The sequence below is a fragment of the Mustelus asterias genome, chromosome 13 (assembly GCF_964213995.1).
Source record: "Mustelus asterias chromosome 13, sMusAst1.hap1.1, whole genome shotgun sequence".
Lineage (NCBI taxonomy): Eukaryota > Metazoa > Chordata > Chondrichthyes > Carcharhiniformes > Triakidae > Mustelus > Mustelus asterias.
The window spans coordinates 67,402,839-67,425,950 of NC_135813.1; the positions used below are offsets into that span (position 1 = coordinate 67,402,839).

The 23,112-nt window shown below is 48.0% G+C and overlaps 1 protein-coding gene across 1 annotated transcript in view; it reads right to left on the bottom strand.

Moving 5' to 3' along the window:
* The window catches only part of LOC144503144 (coiled-coil domain-containing protein 60-like), a 106,254-nt gene that overhangs the window by 52,995 nt on the left and 30,147 nt on the right, over window positions 1–23,112 (bottom strand). The window contains exon 4 of the mRNA XM_078227655.1: window positions 725–910. Coding sequence (XP_078083781.1) covers window positions 725–910 — 186 coding nt within the window. The remainder of the gene's footprint in view (window positions 1–724; window positions 911–23,112) is intronic.

Here is a 23,112-nt window from a genome sequence, read left to right on the forward strand (position 1 = left end):
CTGCATTTACACGTATTTGGAGCAGTTAATTCTGCAAAGGATGCTGCCCAGAAAGTGGCAGGCTCTGAAGGATACCAGGGTAGAGCATGCACTTCTTAATCTCAGGGTCGTGGGTTCGAGCCCTACGTTAAGCATTGTTGTTTTTAGGGTGGCACAGTGGTTAGCATTGCTGCCTCACAGCTCCAGGGACCTGGGTTCGATTCCTGGCGTAGGTCACTGTCTGTGTGGAGTTTGCACATTCTCCCCATGTCTGCGTAGGTTTCCTCCGGGTGCTCCGGTTTCCTCCCACCGTCCAAAGATGTGTGGATTAGGTGCATTGGCCATGCTAAATTGCCCCTTAGTGTCCCGGGATGCGTAGGTTAGAGGGATTAGCGGGGTAAGTATGTGGGGTTACGGGGACAGGGCTTGGGTGGGACTGTTATCGGTATAGGCTCGATGGACCAAATAGCCTCCTTCTGCACTGTAAGGATTCTATGATTCTATGAAGTTAAACACATAACTAATACAGTGGCCTGCAGAAGCTGTGTTCCTGAGCATGCACAAATTTATCTGTAGAACAAAATATAACCTTTTTTCTTTCACTATAAATAAAAATAGGTTTGAAACTAATTTCTCTCCTGTCAAATTTCAACTACTATTAAAAATAAAATGAAGGTTTAATAGTGAAATATAATCATATCAAAGCAGCATTGTATACCTCTCTTAATAACAAAGAATCGCTTACCCCTTTATTTCTTCTTGCTCTTCCTCAGATTCCTCATCGGAAGAGAACTTGGGAGGTTGCCATTCTTCGCTGCGTTTCTCCATCAGTTTCTTCTGCTCCATCAGCAGCACACTCTGTTTTTCCTCCTCCTCTCTCTTTAATCGTTTGAAGAAACCCTGTCCTCGTTTGGCCGTGTTTACCAATTGCCTGTCAAATGAGTTTTAAAAATTATTGCATAACTATAAAAATCAAAATATCGTCCTGGCAGGAGATAGAAAGTTAGTTCTTGGTGCCAGGGACTCGGGTTCAATTCCCAGCTCAGGTCACTGTCTGTGCAGAGTTTGCACATTTTCCCATGTCTGCGTGGGTTTCCTCTGGATGCACCAGTTTCCTCCCACAGTCTGAAAGACGTGCTGGTTAGGTGCATTGGTCATGCTAGATTCTCCCTCAGTGTACCCGAACAGGCACCGGAGTGTGGCGACTAGGGGATTTTCACAGTAACTTCAGTGCAGTATTAATATAAGCCTACTTGTGACATTAATAAAATAAACTAAATAAAATTTAAACATGGGTTGATACTTTTAGTAGTTTATTTGCTGCAATACTTTGACAGGCTGTTGGAATTGTACAATAGGGGCGGCACGATGGCACAGTGGTTAGCACTACTGCCTCACAGCTCCAGGAACCTCCGGTTTCCTCCTACAGTCCAAAGATGTGCGGGTTAGGTGCACTGGCCATGCTAAATTGCCCCTTAGTGTGCCAGGATGCATAGGTTAGAGGGATTAGCGGGGTAAATGTGGGGGATTACGGAGATGGGCCTGGGTGGGATTGTTGCCCATGCTGACTCAATGGGCTGAATGGCCTCCTTCTGCACTGTAGGGTTTCTATGATTTCTATGAATAGCACTGCCCCCTTCATTGCATCCCATTGCTTTCCCTTGTGGGGGTAAAGGAAAAGGAACATTTTTGAATCTCAGCTCTGTCAAGGTTGCACAGAGAAGACAGGTTATTGTCCAGGTGGAGTTCCAGGTTTACTACATAGCAGTAGGAAGCCACAGGAAGACCCTGGGCTACAGCATGAGTACTTTGTGCTTTCAAAACATTAGTGATATCAGCATATATTAACCAACAGGAAATGCATGCAAAGGGTGGGAGGGGAGGGGGGTTACATATTGAATAGGGTTGTGGGAGGGCAGCATATCGGATGGGGTTGGGAGAGTTGTGGAATATTGAACAGGGCTGGCTAAGGGGAGTGGAGGAAGAGTGGACAAAGGAAGGCCAAACTTTGGGGACGGGGCATCTCTGATTAGTACAGGGGCCAGTAAGGAGGCACTCCCTTTTCACAAACCAGCAGCCCAAAGGGTTAAACTAGCCAAGTTACACGCCCATTAGGTCAGTGAGTTGGAGGGACGAGGCCTTTAACTGGGCATTAATTGCCCTCTTAGGGACCTCGATTGGGCCAGGGGTGAGTTGTAAAATCATGGCAGGGCAGGGGTGGGCATACCGTCAGTGGCAATGGCATCCTCATTTATGGATCTTGCTTGTTTTCCCATCAGTGGGTGGTCAGGCCTAGGAAACGTTTTTTCATGTAAAGCGTAGTCAAAGTTTGGAACTCTCTTCCCCGCAAGTGGCAATTGCTGCTCGATCAACTGTTCATTTTAAAATGGAGATTGATAGATTTTTGTTATACCAAGCTATTAAGGGACATGCGGCAAACTCAGATGCTTGGAATTAGGGGAAGCAGTGGTATTGTCACTGGACTAATGATCCAGAGACTCTGGGTAATGCTCTGGGGACCCGGGTTCGAATCCCACCATGGTCGATGGTGAAATCTGAATTCAATTAATAAAAATCTGGAATTAAAAAGTCTAATGATGACCATGAAACCATTGTCGATTTTCGGAAAAACCCATCTGGTTCACTAATGTCCTTCAGGGAAGGAAATCTGCTGAGCTTACCTGGTCTGGCCTACACGTGACTCCAGAGCCACAGCAATGTGGTTGACTCTCAAATGCCCCCTTAAGGGCAATTGGGGATAGGCAATAAATGCTGGCCCAGTCAGCAATGCCCATGAAAGAGTGTCACATATCAGCCATGGTCTCAGGACAATGAGGCTCGAGGGGTTAAATTGCCTCCTCCTGTCCCTATGCTCCTGTCCATTGTTCCTATTAACCGGAGTAATTACGGATATTTTGTTGGAGTACCTAAGAAGTGCTTGGTTCTAATTTTGTCTCGGAGCTGCAGCTATCCAAATTACATATTCAAATACATATGCATATTGGGGCAATTAATAACAGTTTTTGTAGCTTCAAGTCAGGAATGCAGAAACTGACAATTATGCACATTGTATTTGTAAATAGCAGAAGGTCAATAGTGTAACAAAACTAAATTGAAAAAGTAGACAACATGATCAAAACTATATTATTTGAATAAATGGCCACTATATCTTTTTTCCCTGGGTTCTGACTTGTTCACTTAAAAGCCTTGGTGCCAATTTTCCGAGTGGCAGCAGCAAGGACCATTTATATCAAGTAGAGGTGCCAGGGAAAGGTGAGAGTTGTGGCAGCACTTTCAGGATTTTCAACTCACTGAAAAACGCAATGCTGAAGGAACCCCCTCTGATTGCTACAGCTGCAAATTCAGGCAGCTTGGTACTAAGAGTACATAGAAGAAACATAGAAGATAGGAGCAGGAGGAGGCCATTTGGCCCTTCGAGCCTGTTCCACCATTCATCGCGGTCTTGGCTGATCATCCAACTCAATAGCCTAATCTTGCTTTCTCTCCAAAGTCTTTGTTTCCTTTTGCCCCAAGTGCTATATCCAGCCGCCTCTTGAATACATTCAATGTTTTGGCATCAACTTCTTCCTGTGGTAATGAATTCCACAGGCTCGCCACTTTTTGGGTGAAGAAATGTCTCCTCATCTCCATCCTAAATGGTCTACCATGACTCCTCAGACTATGACCCTGGTTCTGCACACCCCCACCATCAGGAACATCCTCCCCGCATCTACCCTGTCTAATCTTGTTAGAATTTTATAAGTCTCTATGAGATCCCCCTTCATTCGTCTGAACTCCAGCGAAAACAATCAGTACCAATACTTGGGGCTCTGTTTTACAATATAGCTTTGCCTAAGATCATGTTTAAGGGTGGCAAAATGGCACAGTGGTTAGCACTGCTGCCTCACAGTGCTCGAGGCCTGGGTTCAATTCCGGCTTTGGGTGACTGACTGTGTGGCATTTGCACGTTCTCCCCATGTCTGCGTGGGTTTCCTCTAAATTCTCTGGTTTCCTCCCACAGTCCAGAGATGTGTGGGTTAGGTTGATTGGTCCATGCTAAATTGTCCCTTAGTGTCAGGGGGGCTAGTAAGGTAAATATGTGGGGTTACGGGGATGGGGCCTGGGTGGGATTGTTGTTGGTTCAGGCTTGATGGGCCAAATGGCCTCCTTCTGCATTGTACGGATTCTATGATTCTATACAGAGGATCAAGCATGAGATTAGGTGTAACGTCTGTTCTTGTCAGTTTAGATCGATTATGTCTCTTATGTGGGGACCATGAATTGTGTTTAATCTGAATTTGCATTTGATTTTGGAGCATGCAAGGAGATGTATTAACAGCTTGCCCCATCCCCTCTGCACATCGGCTTTGCAACTCTGAGAAAGGAATAACATTTTTAAAAATAGCACAAGTAAAAGCCAGGCCTAAGATCACACTTCTCAAAATCTCTCGACTCCAGTTTCTATGACACCAGTCAGAAAGGAAGAGGAACAGAGAAACTAATCGCTACTTTTCAATTTGCTTCATTTTTTAATAAATCGTTGAGGCCTTCTAGATTTGATCTGGTAGCACTTTTATTCATTTATAATCGATTACACATTCGGCCAATGCTTGTACTCACCTCAGTGTCCAGGCAGCTCTGAAGGATGGCCTGGACACAGATGCACACAGGGAGAATCTATTTTCTCTGGGTTGAGTTCCTGTCCTTGTAAACCTGGGAGAGGGAAGCGTGGGAGTTCCATTCTCCCTCTGAGAGCACCCTACCCTTCCTTGTGCAGGAACGCATTGGGTGACACTGCTAACTGGGATGGGGTGCATGGAGTTAAAATGAGAGAATCCTGCCTATTTGGTACTTCCTGGCTATTCGGTACTCCCTGACTTCCTTTAGCCTTTCTGGGGAATCGGTTGATGAAAAGGTGAGTGATGAGTGTAGCAGGCAGAATACATTCCTTTGCTTAAAAGGCAAGGTCCCTTTGTTTGCAAATTCTCCTGCAAAAAAATCCCAATTGTCCAGATGAAACTTTTTGTGTATCAAGAGGCACCTAATGGGTCATAATTTCCACCCAGTGGGGTAAAGTCGTGGCCCACTGGAATTACAAGAGTTTAAAGTGCACTTCCTTCAAATCTCCGCTGGCCGCAACTGCTTGGGACTTGTAGCAAAAGAATCCTCAAAGGCCACGGTACAGTGCAACTCCAGCGAGCTATGGGAAGCTGTGCCCACGTATTTACCTTACTAGTCCCCCTGACGCTAAAGGACAAGGAGGGGGGGGGGTGGTGAAAGAGGGGTGTTAGGAATACACTGGGGATCGATTGGTCGGGTGTTGGGGGTTCCAGAGTGTAAGGGATGTAGGGCTTGGTCTGGATGTTGAAGATGGTTACATTGATGTTAGAAGTGGTTTTATTTCTTCTAACTCTTTCAGAGTAACTATTGTTGTAAAATTGACAGGATCATTCAAGCTAGTGATTTAAATCGCCCCAACACAGTGCAATTGTCCAGGGGAAGTTAGCAGTGCTTGCTGGACATGAAGCCTTATTTGGGAAAGCATTCCTCAGAGAGATTCCTCGGCGCACCTTCGGGATACTCCCAAAATCTGACATTAAGGAACCAGGAGGTTACCGGACAATACTTTTAAAGATGTTACAGACAGGAGTGGGGTGGGGTGTTGATTATAACAGCACTAATTTCTCCTCTAACTCTCTGTCCACAATCAGAATGGTATTTTTGATTTGTTTCCCCCTTTATAAGAATCATAGAATCCCTAGAGAATAGGAGGAGGCCATTCAGCCCATCGAGCCTGCACCGACAACAAGGCCATCTGATCCCCGTAATCCCACATATTTACCCAGCTAATGCCCCTGAAACTAGGGTCAATTTAGCATGACCAATCAACCAAATCTGCACATCTTTTGGACTGTGGGAGGAAACTGGAGCACCCGGAGGAAACCCACGCAGGCACGGGAAGAACGTACAGACTCCACACAGACAGTCACCCAAGCCGGGAATTGAACCTGGGTCTCTGGTGCTGTGAGGCAGCAGTGCTAACCACTGTGCCACCATGCCGTCCAGTGGTAGCATATTTGCTATACTATATTTGGTAGCGTAAGTGGAAGCAGATTTCCCCAATATCTCAGTTTTGATCCGATGCAACCTTCTATTAATTACCCCATAGAAAAACACGAGATAGGATTAATTTGAAGCGTTAGTTTATTTGCACAGACTCAAAACACAAAAAGGAGGGCTGCAATCACCCCATCGCAGTCATACAGTAAAAAGGATAGTGAAAAGAAGGGTTTTACAGTACAGAGACAACAGAGGAAATAAGTATCATTTCATGTGGGTTCCGGATCCAGAATCAAAGTTTAATGAGGTATTCCTTCATGGAGGTCAGTGGGTTGAAAACCGATGCTATATTATTCACTTTTCTGGTGGTGTTCACTTCTCATGATGAGATAGACATGCAGAGATGAATCAGTCTTGTAGGCGATGGTACAGAAGTTCCAACAGAAGCAGTGTCGATGTTCAACCTGGGTAGAGCTCCCTTTCCTTGAGGCTGCTAGTTAGATGATACAGAGTGATGCGCTATCAATAAGGCGAAAGACTACCGGTGTGCCAATACAAGTGTAGGCTTTTATTCACAACAGAATCAGAAGCACATCCCAACAAATAACCGACCTGGACTGAACAAGGGGGAGGAGACAGCCACCTTTATACTAGGTGCCGAGGGGAGGAACCAAACCGGGAGGGGATGTGTCCAGGTATGACAAACACACAACGGTGGTCCATATAGGACAAAGGCACAACTGAGCCCTTCCTTTAAAAAAACAACACAGGGGTGAAGCAGAAACAATATCACAAGTCCAGACGAACTGGTGGCTTGATCCGCCGTCGCGATCGTCGTAGTGCAGGTCGCAGAATCGTCCGAGCAGGGAGCGATGTCGGCCCAGGCTCCATACAGTGAGCGTCGAGAGAAGGCGCCAAGTGGTGTGAAGCGGACCGATCCGTCGTCCCGTCCAGTCGTCGGGTACTGCGTGGCGACGGCTCCGGCGACTCAAGCGAGCTGTACATAGGGGCGAGAGGAGTGAGCTGTGGCCCTGGTGGCGTATGGAGAACAGTGGGAACCGGAGCTGGGGGGTGGGGGGCCGCAACAGGCTCTGGGCGCACTACATTGGAGACAGGGACTGAAGGAGAGAGAGGCGTAGCAGTCTCCGAGTCGACAACACGGGGAACAGTGTGGCGGAAGGACGTGGTGGCCTCAGGGGCACCCGCGGGTGCCAAGTCACGGACAGAAACCGTGTCCTCCCGCCCATCAGGGTACGCTACATAAGCGTATTGAGGATTAGCGTGGAGCAATTGGACCTCCTCGACCAAGGGATCTGCCTTATGGGTCCGGACATGCTTCCGAAGCAAAACGGGCCCCGGGGACGTCAGCCAATCCGGGAGCGAAGTACCCGAAGAGGACTTCCTGGGAAACGAGAACATCCGCTCGTGAGGGGTCGTATTGGTCGCTGAGCACAAGAGTGACCTAATGGAATGTAATGCGTCCGGAAGGATGTCTTGCCAACGGCTGACTGGAAGGCCCCTAGACCGTAGCGCTAATAGAACAGCCTCCCAGACGGTTGCGTTCTCCCGCTCTACTTGACCATTACCCCTGGGGTTATAGCTAGTGGTGCGGCTGGAGGCAATGCCTTTGGCGAGCAGGTACTGCCTCAGTTCGTCACTCATGAAAGAGGACCCATGGTCACTATGAACATAGCCTGGGAAGCCGAACAGGGTGAAGAGCGTGTTCAGGGTCCGAATCACTGTAGCCGTGGTCATGTCCGGGCAGGGGAAGGCAAAAGGGAAACGTGAGTATTCATCAATGATATTCAGGAAATAAACATTGCGGTTAGAGGAGGGGAGGGGGCCTTTAAAATCAATGCTAAGGCGCTCAAACGCGCGAGTGGCCTTCACCAGGTGTGCCCTACCTGGCTGGTAGAACTGCGGTTTGCACTCAGCGCAGACCCTGCATTGCCTGGTAATTGTCCGGACTTCCTCGAGGGAGAAGGGCAAATTACGGGCTTTGACAAAGTGGAAAACTCTGGTGACACCCGGGTGACAGAGGTCGTTATGGAGGGACTGTAGCTGGTCTCGTTGGGCGCTGTACACAGGCCGGTACATGATGTCATATCTGTAGGTGGAGAGCTCAATCCTCCACCGCAAGATCTTGTCATTCTTAATCTTGCCCTTTATCCTGGTGTTAAACAGAAAGGCAACTGACCACTGGTCCGTAATTAAGATGAATCGTTGGCCCACAAGATAATGGCGCCAGTGCCAGACGGCTTCCACGATGGCCTGGGCCTCCTTCTCGACCGAAGAGTGTCGAATCTCAGGGCCTTGTAAGGTCCGGGAAAAGAAGGCCACCGGACGGCCCCTCTGGTCAAGGGTGGCGGCTAGGGCAAAGTCAGACGTATCACTTTCCACTTGGAATGGGATGGATTCGTCCACAGCATGCATCGCGGCCTTTGCGATGTCCGCTTTGATGTCGTCGAAGGCCCAACGGGCCTCCTCCGCCAGGAAAAAAAAGAGGTCGATTTTAGAAGCCGATGGGCTTTATCCGCGTAACGGGGAACCCACTGGGCATAGTAGGAGAAGAAGCCCAGGCATCTCCTCAGTGCTTTGAGGGTAGTAGGGAGGGGGAGCTACATAAGGGGATGCATATGGGCTGGGTCGGGACCAAGGACACCATTTTCTATCACGTACCCAAGGATGGCGAGGCGGCGTGTCCGAAAGACACACTTCGCCTCATTATATGTCAGATTCAGGAGAGTGTCCGTACGAAGGAATTTTTGTAGGTTGGCATCATGGTCCTGCAGGTCATGGCCGCAGATGGTGACATTATCCAGATACGGGAAAGTGGCCTGTAGCCCGTGCTGGTCCACCATTTGATCCATGGCCCGCTGGAAGACTGAGACCCCATTGGTGACACCAAAGGGGACTCGGAGGAACTGGTAGAAGCGACCGTCCACCTCAAAGGCAGTATATGGGCGATCCTCCGAGCGGATAGGGAGCTGGTGGTAAGCCGATTTTAAATCGATCGTAGAGGAAACCCGATAGTGCGCGATACGGTTGACTATGTCCACGATGCGGGGAAGAGGATATGCATCTAGTTGTGTATACCTGTTTATGGTCTGGCTATAGTCAATCACCATGCGGTGTTTCTCCCCTGATTTAACTACGACCACCTGCGCCCTCCAGGGGCTGGTGCTGGCCTGGATAATCCCTTCCTGGAGCAAACGTTATACTTCGGACCGAATGAAGGCCCGGTCATCTGCACTATAGCGCCTACTTTTGGTGGCTATAGGCCTACAATCCGGGGTGAGGTTATCAAATAAGGGGGGGGGGGGTGATCTTGAGGGTTGAGAGACTGCAGGTGGTGCGCGAGGGGCGCTGCAGTGACGGCGCCTTGCAGACGGAGAGCGGGGGATAAGGGCCATCATACTGCAGGGTGACGCTCCTATGATGGCTGAGGAAATCTAACCCCAGCAGTACAGCTGCGCAGAGTCACGGCAGCACGAGGAGCCAAAAACGCTCGTAGACTGTGCCCTGTACCGTCAGCGTCACCAAGCAGCACCCGAGGACCTCCACTGAGTGGGAATTCGAGGCCATGGAGATGGTCTGGCTCCAGGGTCGCACGGGAAGGGCATATTGACGCACTGTGCGAGGGTGTATAAAACTTTCTGTGCTCCCGCAGTCAAACAGGCAGTTTGCTGCATGATCATTTACCTTGATCTCCATTATTGACTTGGAGAGTTGATGAGGCTGCGACTGGTCCAGGCAAATAGATGCCACCGTTGAATCCAGGAAGAATCCATCTTTGTGCGCGTCTGATGACATCATGGATAACGCTTCCTGCTCGGCACGTCTTGATGACAGTCTCAAAGATGGCGATTCCCGCGTGTCCGGTGACTGCATCAAAGATGGCGATTCCCGCACTTCCGGTGACCGCATTAAAGATGGCGATTCGCGCGCAGCCGCCTGCATTAAAGATGGCTGCGCCCGCGGAACACACGTGGCGCCACGATGCTTCGAAATCGGCTTCGCCCGGCAGACTTTAACGAAGTGGCCTAGCTTACCGCATCCAGAGCAGATCGCATCCTTCGCCGGGCAGCAACGCCGCGGGTGCTTGGATAGGCCACAAAAGTAACATTTGGGCCCTGCCGGAACAGCCATCGCGGTGGAGCTGTCGATAGAACGGGATGCGGGGTAGGACCCGAGGTTGAGAGAGGCCGCTTCTAGCGTTTCCACCATCGTGGCCGTTTTCCGGAGATCCAGGCCATCTTGTTCAAGCAGACGCTGCCGAATGTATGTAGACTCAATGCCCGCAACGTAGGCGTCGCGGATCAGGTCCTCCATGTTCTGAGCAGCTGTAACAGCCTTAGAGTCGCAAGCTCGAGCTAGGACCCGCAGGGCGCGCAGAAATTGGGCGCACGATTCTCCTGGCTGCTGCTTGCGGGTAGTTAGGAGATGTCTGGCATAGACCACGTTAGGGCTCTTTCGAAACTGCCCTTTTAGGAGTTCGATAGCGTCCGCGTATGTAGCAGCGTCCTGGAAGATACCGTAGACAGTTTCGCTTACCCGGGCGCGGAGCACGTGGAGTTTAGTGTCGTCGGTGTCGATGGCCGTAGCGGTGTCGATGAATGCTTCGAAGCAGTCCAGCCAATGATCAAATTTATCAGAGGCTCCGACCTCTTGAGGGTCTAATGTTAACTTGTCGGGTTTTAGAAACTGCTCCATGTTGGTCAACTGTTGTGAATAAAATTGATGCGCTATCAATAAGGCGAAAGACTACCTGTGTGCCAATACAAGTGTAGGCTTTTATTCACAACAGAATCAGGAGCACATCCCAACAAATAACCGACCTGGACTGAACAAGGGGGAGGAGACAGCCACCTTTATACCAAGTGCCGAGGGGAGGAACCAAACCGGGAGGGGATGTGTCCAGGTATGACAAAACACACAACGGTGGTCCATATAGGACAAAGGCACAACTGAGGTCCACCACACAGAGCCGACGGAGCTCTTCAGCTCAGCAAGACAATTTTACTTGTTCAGCAAGCCAGAGGCCTATGCCGCATGAGCCCACCTATACACCAGGTCTTCAACAAAGGATGAGAATCAATCGTTTAGAATTCATCCGGGTCACAAATACAGCCAAACGTCCCATTCATGATGAGTTGAGGAATGTTTGAGGGGTCTGTTGTCTCTGCAGACCCTTACTCTATTGCTGCTAAGAATGGATCATCAAATACAAATGGTCTTTAATAGCTCTCTTTGAAGTTGGGTTGTGTAGTCCATAGGTGACCATTAGTGGCTCCTCAGAGATACCGAGGTACAATTTTCCCAACACTGCAAATTAAGAATCTAATGATGACCATGAAACCATTGTTGATTGTCGGAAAAACCCATCTGGTTCACGAATGTCCTCTAGGGAAGGAAATCTGCCGTCCTTACCCAGTCTGGCCTATATGTGACTCCAGAGCCACAGCAATGTGGTTGACTCTTAACTGCCCAAGAGCAACTAGGAATGGGCAATAAATGCTGGCCAGCAGTGATGCCCATATCTCACGAATGATTAAAAAAAAGGATCTTGTTCAGCTAAAGGCCAGCTTTAATGATTGAAATAGCAATGAGAATATATCTCTGTATATTATAACAATGTACAGTGTAAGGCATTAAGTCTCTTACAAGGAAAAAAACATTTGCATTTCCATAACACCTTTCACAACTTCAGGGCGTTCAAAAAATGTTTCACAGTCAATGGAGGATGTTTGAAGAGTGTTTCCTAATGTATTGTAGGGAAATACAGAGGCTAATTTGTATATAGCAACAGCCCGCGATCAGCACCTAGATAAATAACCAGATCATTTGTTTTCAGTTGTGTAAATTGAAGCATAAATATTAAACTGGATTGTCCTGCCATTCTATGAATAATGCCAGGGCATCTTTTATGCCCACCTGAGAGAGCCAATTTGGTTAAGAGAGTTTAACAAATTTGTTTGAAGTATTAACTCCCTCTGTACTGGATTGAAGTACTAACTCCCTCAGTACAGGTTGAAGTACTAACTCCCTCTGTACTGGATTGAAGTACTAACTCCCTCAATACTGGATTGAAGTGCTAACTCCCTCTGTACTGGATTGAAGTACTAACTTCCTCAGTACTGGGTTGAAGTACGAACTCCCTCAGTACTGGGTTGAAGTACTAACTTCCTCAGTGTTGGATTGAAGTACTAACTCCCTCAGTACTGGATTGAAGTATGAACTCCCTCAGTACTGGATTGAAGTACTAACCCCCTCAGTACTGGACTGAAGTATTAGCTCCCTCAGTACTGGGTTGAAGTACTAACTCCCTCAGTACTGGATTGAAGTACTAACTCCCTCAGTACTGGGTTGAAGTATGAAGTCCCTCAGTATTGGGCTGAAGTACTAACTTCCTCAGTGCTGGATTGAAGTATTAACTCCCTCTGTACTGGATTGAAGTACTAACTCCCTCAGTACTGGATTGAAGTACTAACTCCCTCAGTACTGGATTGAAGTACTAACTCCCTCAGTACAGGTTGAAGTACTAACTCCCTCAGTACTGGATTGAAGTACTAACTCCCTCAGTACTGGATTGAAGTATGAACTCCCTCAGTAGAGGTTGAAGTACTAACTCCCTCTGTACTGGATTGAAGTATGAACTCCCTCAGTACAGGTTGAAGTACTAACTCCCTCAGTACTGGGTTGAAGTAGTAACTTCCTCAGTACTGGATTGAAGTATTAACTCCCTCAGTACTGGATTGAAGTACTAACTCCTTCAGTACTGAAGTACTAGCATAGCTTAACCGCTCATGACTCTGGAATTAAAACCCAAGATTGTCTATCTCAGATGTGAGTGCTATCAGTGAACCAATGTTGATATAGAAATATAGAAAATAGGAGCAGCAATAGGCCATTCGGCCCTTTGAGCCTGTTCTGCCAGTCAATATAATCATGTCTGATCCTCAACACCATATTCCTGGCTAACAATCATGACTTACTTTATCTCTTACAACCTTTTATTAGATTCCTTTTGGCTCAGTGTGGCTATAGCCAAGGAGAAACCACTAGTTACATAGGAATGGCACAGAAACAGGGCCTTCAATCCAACCAGTCCATGCCAGCACTTTATGCTGCACTCCAGCCATCTCCTCACTTTCCTCATCCAAATCTTACAGTGTAACCATCCATTCTCTTTGCCCTAAATGCTTCTGAGCTTTCCCTAAAATGACTCGCACTTCCATCACTCGCTGTAGAAGCAATTTCAATATTATGACCACTCATTAGAGAGAAACATTACTTTGAATTCCCTTTTGGATTTCCTGGCCACTATTTTATATTGCTCTTCCCCACAAGAGAATACAGTCTCCCTCTATTCTCTCTGTCAAAACCTTTTATAATTTTAATTTCCAGAGGAAAGAGACACCGCCTGTTCATTCTTTCCTGATATGTACACCCTGTGATTACTGTTTCTTCTTTGCAAATCTTCTCTACACCTCCTCCAGTGCTTCTACAATCTTTTTTTAAAATATGGCAACCAGAACAGCAAGCAACAGGTTTAGCATAAAGTTTATTTTATTATTGTCACAAGTAGGCTTACATTAACACTGCAATGAAGTTACTGTGAAAATCCCCGAGTTGCCACACTCTGGCACCTGTTCAGTACACCGAGGGAGAATTTAGCATAGCGAATGCACCTAACCAGCACATCTTTCAGACTGTGGGAGGAAACCCACGCAGACACGGGGAGATCGTGCAGACTCCGCACAGACAGTGAGCCAAGCCGGGAATTGAACCCGGGTCCCTGGTGCTGTGAGGCAGCAGTGCTAATCAGCGTAACTTCCCAACTTTTCAATTCTGTCCTCTAGGAATAAACCTATGGTGCTTGATTTGTTATTTTTATGGCCTTGGTAACCTGTTGTACAAGTCTTAGCAATTGGTGTATTTGTACTCCAGGGAGGTGATGGCTTAGTGGCATTATCATTAGACTATTAATCCAGAAAGTCAGATAATGTTCTGGGGACCCGGGTTTGAATGGTGGAATTTGAATTCAATTTTTAAAAATCTGGAATTAAGAATCTACTGATGACCATGAAACCATTGTCGATTTGGGTGGCACGGTGGCACGGCAGTTAGCACAGTGTCAGGGACCCGAGTCTGATTCCAGCCTCGGGTGACTGTCTGCGTGTAGTTTATACGTTATCCCCGTGTCTTCGTGGGTTTACCCCAGGTGCTCCGGTTTCCTCCCACAGTCCAAAGATGTGCAGATTAGGTAGACTGACCTTGCTAAATTCACCCTCAGTGTCCCAAGATGTGTAGGTTATAGGCGGATTACTGGGGTAAATGCGTGGGGTTAAACAGATAGGGTGGGGATTGGGCCAGGATGAGATGATGTGTCAGAGGATAGGTGTTGACTCGATGGGCTGATGGGCTGAATGACTTCCTTCTGCACAAGAAAAGATGAAAAACCCATCTAATTCACTAATGTCCTTTAGGGAAGGAAACCTGCCGTCCTTCCCTGGTCTGGCCTACATGTGACTCCAGAGCCACAGCAATGCGGTTGACTCTCAACGGCCCTCGGGCAATTGGGGATTTGGAGTAAATGCTGGCCAGCCAGCGTCGCCCGTGTCGCATGAGTGAACAAAAAAAATTTTTTTAATCTCCATTTCTCTACCTCACCTAGCCTTGCACCTTTTGGACAACAAGTGACCTCCCCACTTTTCCTTTTAAAATGTACGACCTCACAATTATCAGTGCTGAATTTCAGTTGCCAATTATTTGCCCATTCTGCAAGTTTATTAATGTCCTCCTGTATTTGTTGTACTTCTCCTTGGTACTGACAATCCTCTCAATTTGGTATATTCGGCAAATTTAGAAATTGTTATTTTGATTCCAAAGTCCCAATTGTTGATGCAAACCGTGTGGAGTTTGCTCGTTTTTCCCGTGTCTGAGTAAGTTTCCACTGGGTGCTCCAGTTCCAGCCACTTCCCAGCCTTCACCACTCGGAATAACTACCCTTTATTCCCATTTTCTGTCCTAAAACCAACTAGCAATCCATTCTGCCACATGTTCCCTTACTCTGTATTCTGTGACTATATTAATTAGTCTATCATGGGGTACCTTAGAGAAGACCTTTTGAAAATCCAGATAAATTACATCGACTGCACTACCACCATCAACTCTCTGTTAACTCTTCAAAGAAAAATAAATTAGATGAGTCAGACAAGATTTTCCCTTTTGAACTCCATGCATGACTATTCATTGTATCATTTGCTTCGAGTTGTTCCTTTATTATTTTCTCTGTTAGAGATTTGATTAAGTTTCAAACACTCTATAGTGTCACTGAAGCCGCTCCCCCTCCGGGATATGGGTGCTATTTTGCTGCTTCTGAGGAGATCATGTAGCAAGATGTGGGTGTCTTGTGCGGGTGCTGAAGTAGCTGAACTGGTGCTATCCAGATGGCATGGAGCCAATTTGCTGAGTTGAAGCCCCAAGTGATATCATGAATGTCCATTCTACAAATTTGTATATCACGCAGCCAAGATCAGGCTGCGTGAGAGACACAGGACTCGCATTACCTGAAGCAGCAATCATCGAATTCCAGGTAAAGTGATTTTTAAAATCTTTTACTGCAAAGTCTCTCAAAATACTAATTTGAGTGTTTTTGGGGATGTTGTGTGGAGCTCCTGGATTTGGCAGGGAGCATGGCAATCTCACAAGGATGGCAGGGGATTAGCTAATCTGTCCTGACAAAGGCTGGTCAGCAGTTGCTGTACCTCTTGGTTGCAGCAAGAGAGGGAGACACAGCAGGGGAGGTAATGACCTAGTGGTATTATTGCTAGACTTCATCCAGAAACTCAGCGAATGTTTTGGGGACCCTGATTCGAATCCCGGCATGGCAGATGGTGGAATTTGAATTCAACATAAAAAAAATCTGGGATTAAGAATCAGACTATACACAGCCTATTTATCATGCCAGATAGATAAGGGGTGGTCTGAGATTTGAGAAAGTGCATAAGGCGGGAATACACTGTCATCCATGATGTTCTCAGCAACAGTCATTAATATGGGCACAACGGTGCAATAATGGTGGCACAACGGTTAATACTGATGCCTCACAGCGCCAATGACCCGGGTTCAATTGCAGCCTTGGGTCACTGTCTGTGGTTTTCCTCCAGGTGCTCCAGTTTCCTCCCACGCTCCAAAGATGTGCGGGTTAGGTTGATTGGCCATGGAAAATTGACCCTCAGTGTCAGGGGGATTAGCTAGGTTAAATACGTGGGGGTCACGGGGATAGGGCCTGGGTGGGATTGTAGTCGGTGCAGATTCAATGGGCTGAATTGCCTCCTTCTGCACCGTAGGGATTCTATGATTCTGCTGTGAATCACTAGATGCCATGAGCTCTTACACAACTGGCTCCATCCCTTCTGTAGGGCTAATCTTATCCCTGCCGCAGCTTCTGCATGGCTTCCTTCTAACACATGCCATCTTGTTCTGCGAGCTGGAAGAGTACCAGTGACTGTGTTGCACAGTGTTTAGGCAATGTGTCTGCCAAAGTTGAGTAGCTGGAGGTAGGTGGAAGCAATGGGAGGTGAGTGTATGCCTGACAGCATTGATAGGCGGGTGAGGTGGGGTTGCTGTATATTAGATATGTGGCCTGATCACAGCGTCAGGGACCCGGGTTCGATTCCCGGCTTGGGTCACTGTCCATGTGGAGTTTGTACATTCTCCCCGTGTCTGTGGGGGTTTCCTCCGGGTGCTCCGGTTTCCTCCCACTCTTCAAAGATGACCGGGTGATTGGCCATGCTGGGTTGACCCTGGTGTCGGGGGGATTGGCAGGGTGAATGTGTGGGATTGCTGAAGGGGGCCTGGGTGGGATTGTGGTCGGTGCAGACTCGATGGGCCAAATGGCCTCCTTCAGTACTGTAGGGATCGTATGAGTACATTTAAATTGCAGATAAATTCTGAATTTTTACAGTTCTAAAGCCTACTGTGGGATAAGCCATGATAATCAAACATCCTGTTTGCATATTTATAGAACATGACGATGATCCAACTCTTATCTACTTTATCAGTCACCATAACAACTGCAAATGTCAAGCTGTTGACGCTACAACCCATTACCCAATGATATTCTGAGTGATAAGTCTATTGCTGTAAATGAGGTTCAGCCAGCAGTCTTGATGAAGCAATTGTTTGCAGACAGCCTGAACCGTCTTCTACTTACACCTCATCAGCATGTCAAGTGCTCTGAACAACGTTATTAAGGAAATTAACATGCTATTCACAGCAGAGGCAAAGCTTTAATTAACGTTTACTGTTTACACAGGAAAAGAAAATCAGCATGATTATATTCCTTGATGAAAGTTCTTTCAGAGGAAGCAGCACGTGCGTTATCGAGGAGCTGTCGTGCTATGGGTGCATAAACCATGAGAGCTGGATCAAACTCGAGGTGCCGAATCTTCCCGTCCCGCCCGCCACAGGAATCGTAGTAAAAATGTTTCACTTCCCAAATGTGAGCCTTTTTAATACCTCCTCCAAACTGGGCTAAGTGCTCCTCTTCCGGTAATCAGCACATCATCTAAATAATCTGTAACTCTGTAATCCCTGTAATAAATTTTCCATTGTATGCTACAAAATCGTGCATGCCGACAGTACTCCAAAAGGTAACCGGGTATACTCGTACAAGCCCTGTTGATAGTGACATACATAAGAACAAGGAGCCATCTGGCCCCTCGAGCCTGCTCCGCCATTCAATAAGATCATGGCTGATCTTTTTGTGGACTCGGTTCCACTTACCCGCCCGCTCACCATAACCCTTAATTTCTTTACTGTTCAAAAATGTATCTATCCTTGCCTTAAAACCATTCAATGAGGTAGCCTCAACTGCTTCACTGGGCAGGGGATTCACAACCCTTTGGGTGAAGAAGTTCCTCCTCAACTCAGTGCTAAATCTGCTCCCCCTTATTTTGAGGCCATGCCCCCTAGTTCTAGTTTCACCTGCCAATGGAAACAACCTCCCTGCTTCTAGCTATCTATCTGGTATCTATCTTACCTGCCCCCCACAATCCCAAAAACAATCTCTGCCCAGTTCCCAACCAGCTCTCGCTGTTCGTGGTTCCCGCTGGGTGTCACGGGCTCTCCTGCGATACCTGCAGAATGGTTGGAAAACCACAACCTTTCTCTCTCTCGTCCCCAGGCTCTGAATGTACCTCCCTGTAAACACTGGGGCCAGTGTCTCCATGTAGATTTACACCTCGCAGCACCGATTGCAGAGTATGCCTTTTTAATGCCAACTTCTAAGGCGGGATTTTCCAGCCGTGCTCAGCGCAAAACCGGAAAATGCCACCCGAGGTCAATGGACCTTTGTATGATCCACGCCCCCCCCCGCCCCCCTCCCCGCCCCCCCCCCCCGCCCCCCCCAGCCCCCCCCCCCCGCCCCCCTCCCCGCCCCCCCCCGCCCCCCCCCCCCCCCGCCCCCCCCCCCCCCCCCCGGCCCCCCCCGCCCCCCCCCAGCGCCCCCCCCCCCCGGCCCCCCCCGCCCCCCCCAGCGCCCCCCCCCGCCCCCGCCCCCCCCCCCCGCCCCCGCCCCCCCCCGCCCCCCCCCCCCCCCCCCCCCGCCCCGCCCCCCCCCCCCCCGCTTCCCCCGCCCCCCCCCCCCCCCTGCCCCCGCCCCCCCCCCCCGCTTCCCCCCCCCGCTTCCCCCCCCTGCCCCCGCCCCCCCCTGCCCCCGGCCCCCCCCGCCCCCCCCCAGCGCCCCCCCCCCCCGGCCCCCCCGCCCCCCCCCAGCGCCCCCGCCCCCCCCCCCCGCTTCCCCCGCCCCCCCCCGCTTCCCCCGCCCCCCCCCGCTTCCCCCCCGCTTCCCCCCCCTGCCCCCGCCCCCCCCTGCCCCCGCCCCCCCCGCCCCCCCCGCCCCCCCGCCCCGCCCCCGCCCCCCCCCCCCGCCCCCCCCCGCCCCACCCCCCCGCCCCCCCCGCCCCACCCCACCCCCCCCACCCCCCCCCACCACTGCGATTCCGGTGGCGGGCGGGACAGGAAAACTCCACCCCAACTGTTTAAATTTAGGTGAACCATTGCACCAATGCCAATGCCAATATAAAACTACCTCAGCACAAAGAAAGTATTCAAATTGGCGCACGTTTCTTACTCAGTATTTATTAACTCTGACACCAGATGAAACTGGCAATTTGTCCTCATCTTTTAAACCAAGTGATTAAAGCAGATGATGAACTCCTCGGGAATTTCTAATAAATCTCTAATAAAAATAATGGCATTGATAGCAAGAGTAATACGAAGGCAAGCTTTTGAGTGTAAAAATGATTTCACAATTGGAAACCTCTGAAGTAACATTAAGTTAATGGGTTCAAGGACAGAGAGAAATAATCAGATTAGGGGAAAATAACACGATGCAGCTAAAATGAGAGGATATACCCATCACACCTCAAGCATCACTTTCAATAAAATGTGAAAGAAAGACAGACAAGTCATTAGCCTCTTCGTGACCTCCAGATGTACCTAATAGCAATTATGCCTTTAAAATTTTTTTTTTAGTCCATTGTTACAAAGCCAATGCTCAGAGTGCACCGGGTAAATCCAAATCCATTCCTTGCTTGCTCCAAAAACCAAATTCAAGGTCCAATTGAATCCAATTCATGGTCCCCACAAGGGAGACAAGCAAGATCCAAGCTGACAAGATGAGGCACTGCACCCCAGCTTGGGTTTGATCTGACACTTGATCTTAGCCAAAAGGCCGAGATGTACCTAACAGTAATTATACCTTGTGGCCTTCACATTTTAGGCAGATTACACAATTTAAGACTTAAAGCGGCACAGTGGTTAGCACTGCTGCCTCACAGCGCTAGGAGCCTGGGTTCGATTCCTGGCTTGGGTCACTCAGTGTGGAGTCTGCACGTTCTCTCCATGTCTGCGTGGGTTTCCTCCGGGTGCTCCGGTTTCCTCCCACAGTCTGGTTAGAGCTAAATTCTCCCTCAGGTGTACCCGAACAGGCGCGGGAGTATGGCGCCTTGGGGATTTTCACAGTAACTTCATTGCAGTGTTAATGTAAGCCTACTTGTGACACTAATAACTATAAAAGCAGAAGAATAAATTATGAGTTGCATGGTAAAAAGCTCCTAATTTATAAAGCTGTGTATCCTCCAATTTGTAAACAATATCATGGGTCGTTCTTGTCATTTATTTTTAAAATAATCAGTGCTGGAAATTAGAATTAAAAATTGAAAATTCACAACAGGTCAATCAACACTTGGCAATTGATATTCCAAAGCAGTGGCATTTGAAACATCAGTCTCGCATTCAGTTGCTTTAACCCTTCACGTACTGATCAGCTTGCTGCATCTTTCCTGCATTCAGTGTGGATGGAGCACAGAGCAAAGGCATTTGTAGATGTCATGTTCCATCCCTCTTCAAGAGATTTACAGCTTTCTTGTAACTCTAACCCTTTATTCAGATGGACTCGGATGGCACTGTGCGATCCATTTCAGCCTCTCGCTAATTACTCACACTGCTGTTGGAGCCAGGCTGCTAAATATAATAGGAGAGATGTTGGCCTAGTGGTATTATCACTAGGTTATTAATCCAGGAACTCAGATAATATTCTGGAGACCCGGGTTCAAATCCCACCACAACAGATGGTGGAATTTGAATTCAATAAAAAGTATCTGGAATTAAGAATCTGCTGATGACCATGGAACCATTGTCGATTGTCACAAAAACCCATCTGGTTCACGAATGTCCTTTAGGGGAGGAAATCTGCCATCCTTACCTGATCTGGCTTACATGTGACTCCGGAGCCTCAGCAATGTGGTTGACTCTCAACTGCCCTCTGAAATGGCCTAGCAAGCCATTCAGTTTCAAGGGCAACTAGGGATGGGCAACAAATGCTGGCCAGCCAGCGATGCCCGTGTCCCAGGAATGAATATAAAACAATCCCAGTCCTCTGTCATAACCTTCAAAGTTTGCAACCATATCTTAATGACCATCAACTTTTTCAAGAGTTCAGTGTTTGACTGCTGCACTATACAGGTGTTCTTCCCATATGCTTCAATCTTTTACCAGTTTTGTAAAGAGGTGGGGAGCTACCACAGAAGTTAATTACAAGAAAAGCCTCTTGTAGCTAAAGCAAAGAGATGAAAAACGGTGGTTTCTAGGCAACTAATGGCTCCGGTTATTAACTTGATTGGGAACATAAATCAATGCTGCAGGAGCAAAATTTGTAAATTCTCCTACTCTCATCCACTCATGACTTGGTAACTCTGATCATCATTCAGTAATTTTAACTCTTACATTACTTTTGGAGTCAATAACGCGACGGATTCTGAATAACTGATTCCGCGATAGCAAATTACCTCCTCTGCTGGTTCAAATTGTTCAGCAGCTTGTGTTAGAATTTATTACAATTTTGTTTGCGTCTTCCAATCTCTCCCACATTTTACACACAAACCACCCTTCAATGGTGACTGCTTCACCAAGGCAGCCCACGTGGGGACACTGTCAGCCTTGGCTGATTGGTTGTACTCACGCCTCCGAAATGGAAGACAGTGAATGCAAAATCTAGGCTGACACTTCAGTACAGTCCTGAAGGAGGCATGCTGCACTGCCATGGTGCCATCTTCCTGACGGGGTAGTAAGCGGAGAGCATGACCGCTCACTCAGGCGGACGTTAAGGATCTCATGGCACTATTCAAAGCAAGCGCAGTTCTCATAAGCCAATATGTATTCCTCAATCAACATAAATTAAAGTTATTTAATTGCTGTTGGTGCGAAACCACTTAGGGATGTGCTGAGGTCTTGAAAGATGCTACAGAAATAAAATTGATTTTCCTTCAGTGTAGATAGAGTAACCCTTTAGCTTCACTGCCTCCCTCTATCAACCTTAATTTAGCATGATTCCTGATGGATTGCACAATGCCAAAAGAAACCACGTCCTTATCCTCACTGGGGCAGGCTCTGGCCCGACCCAAACTCACCTGTTTTGGGGGGCTTGAAACTACACCCCCTACCCTTCTACTCCCTCACACATCAGTACACATTTGTGCAGCATGCCAGCAGATTACCCAAGAGACGTTCGTTAAGCAATATTCGTAACACTTAGCCATGTGATAGAAGCATTCAAGATTGATGCTGAGCTCATGGAGAAATTCCACTTGTTACTTCTTCCAGCCTAATGGTTAAGCAAGTGATTGGGTACAACGTGACATTCCAAGGATTTGGATACTCAGCCAGGGAAGATTTTCTGGTGTAATTTGGGCAGGGCCCAGTCCTACCAATTCCCTAACTATTCTGTGGTCTGGATTAGATATTTGTGTGTGGTGGCTACCACCATCGAGGGTGCCAGAATGGGACATGGTGCCTGAGTACTAAACATTATATTTAAAAAGTCCCAGGTCATTTTGAAAGTGTTATTTTTCAATTGGATTGGAGTAATCCTTACTGCACCAAGCATGTAACAAACCGTACTAGCAATCTTTCACCACTAGGAAGAAGATTTCTTTATTTCCCTTAGTGGATTGAGGGAAACAAACTTGCAGGGCTACAGGGATAGTGTGTGGAATGGGACTGAATGGACTGCCCTACAGAGAGATGGCATAGAATTATTGGGGCAAATGACTTCATAGAATCCTTACAGTGCACAAGGAGGCCATTTGGCCCATCAAGTCTGCACCGACCACAAACCCATTCCCGTAACCCCACATATTTACCCTGCTAAACCCCCTGTTACTAGGGTCAATTTAGCATGGCCAATCAACCTAACCCGCATATCTTTGGAGTGTGGGAGGAAACCGGAGCACCCGGAGGAAACCCACACAGACACATGGAGAACGTGCAAACTCCACACAGGCAGTGACCCAAGGCCGGAATTGAACCGGGTTCCTGGCGCTGTGGGGCAGCAGTGCTAACCACTGTGCCACCGTGCCGCGCTCATTGGACCACTAATGCACCACTAGGTACAGGAAGAGAATTCAATGTGTTGCAGAAGACCAATCATTTTCCTTAACACTTTGACTTCACAAGCCAGTCTCATACTAGAAGCTGGTCCTGATACTTCAGTGGAATGGAGTG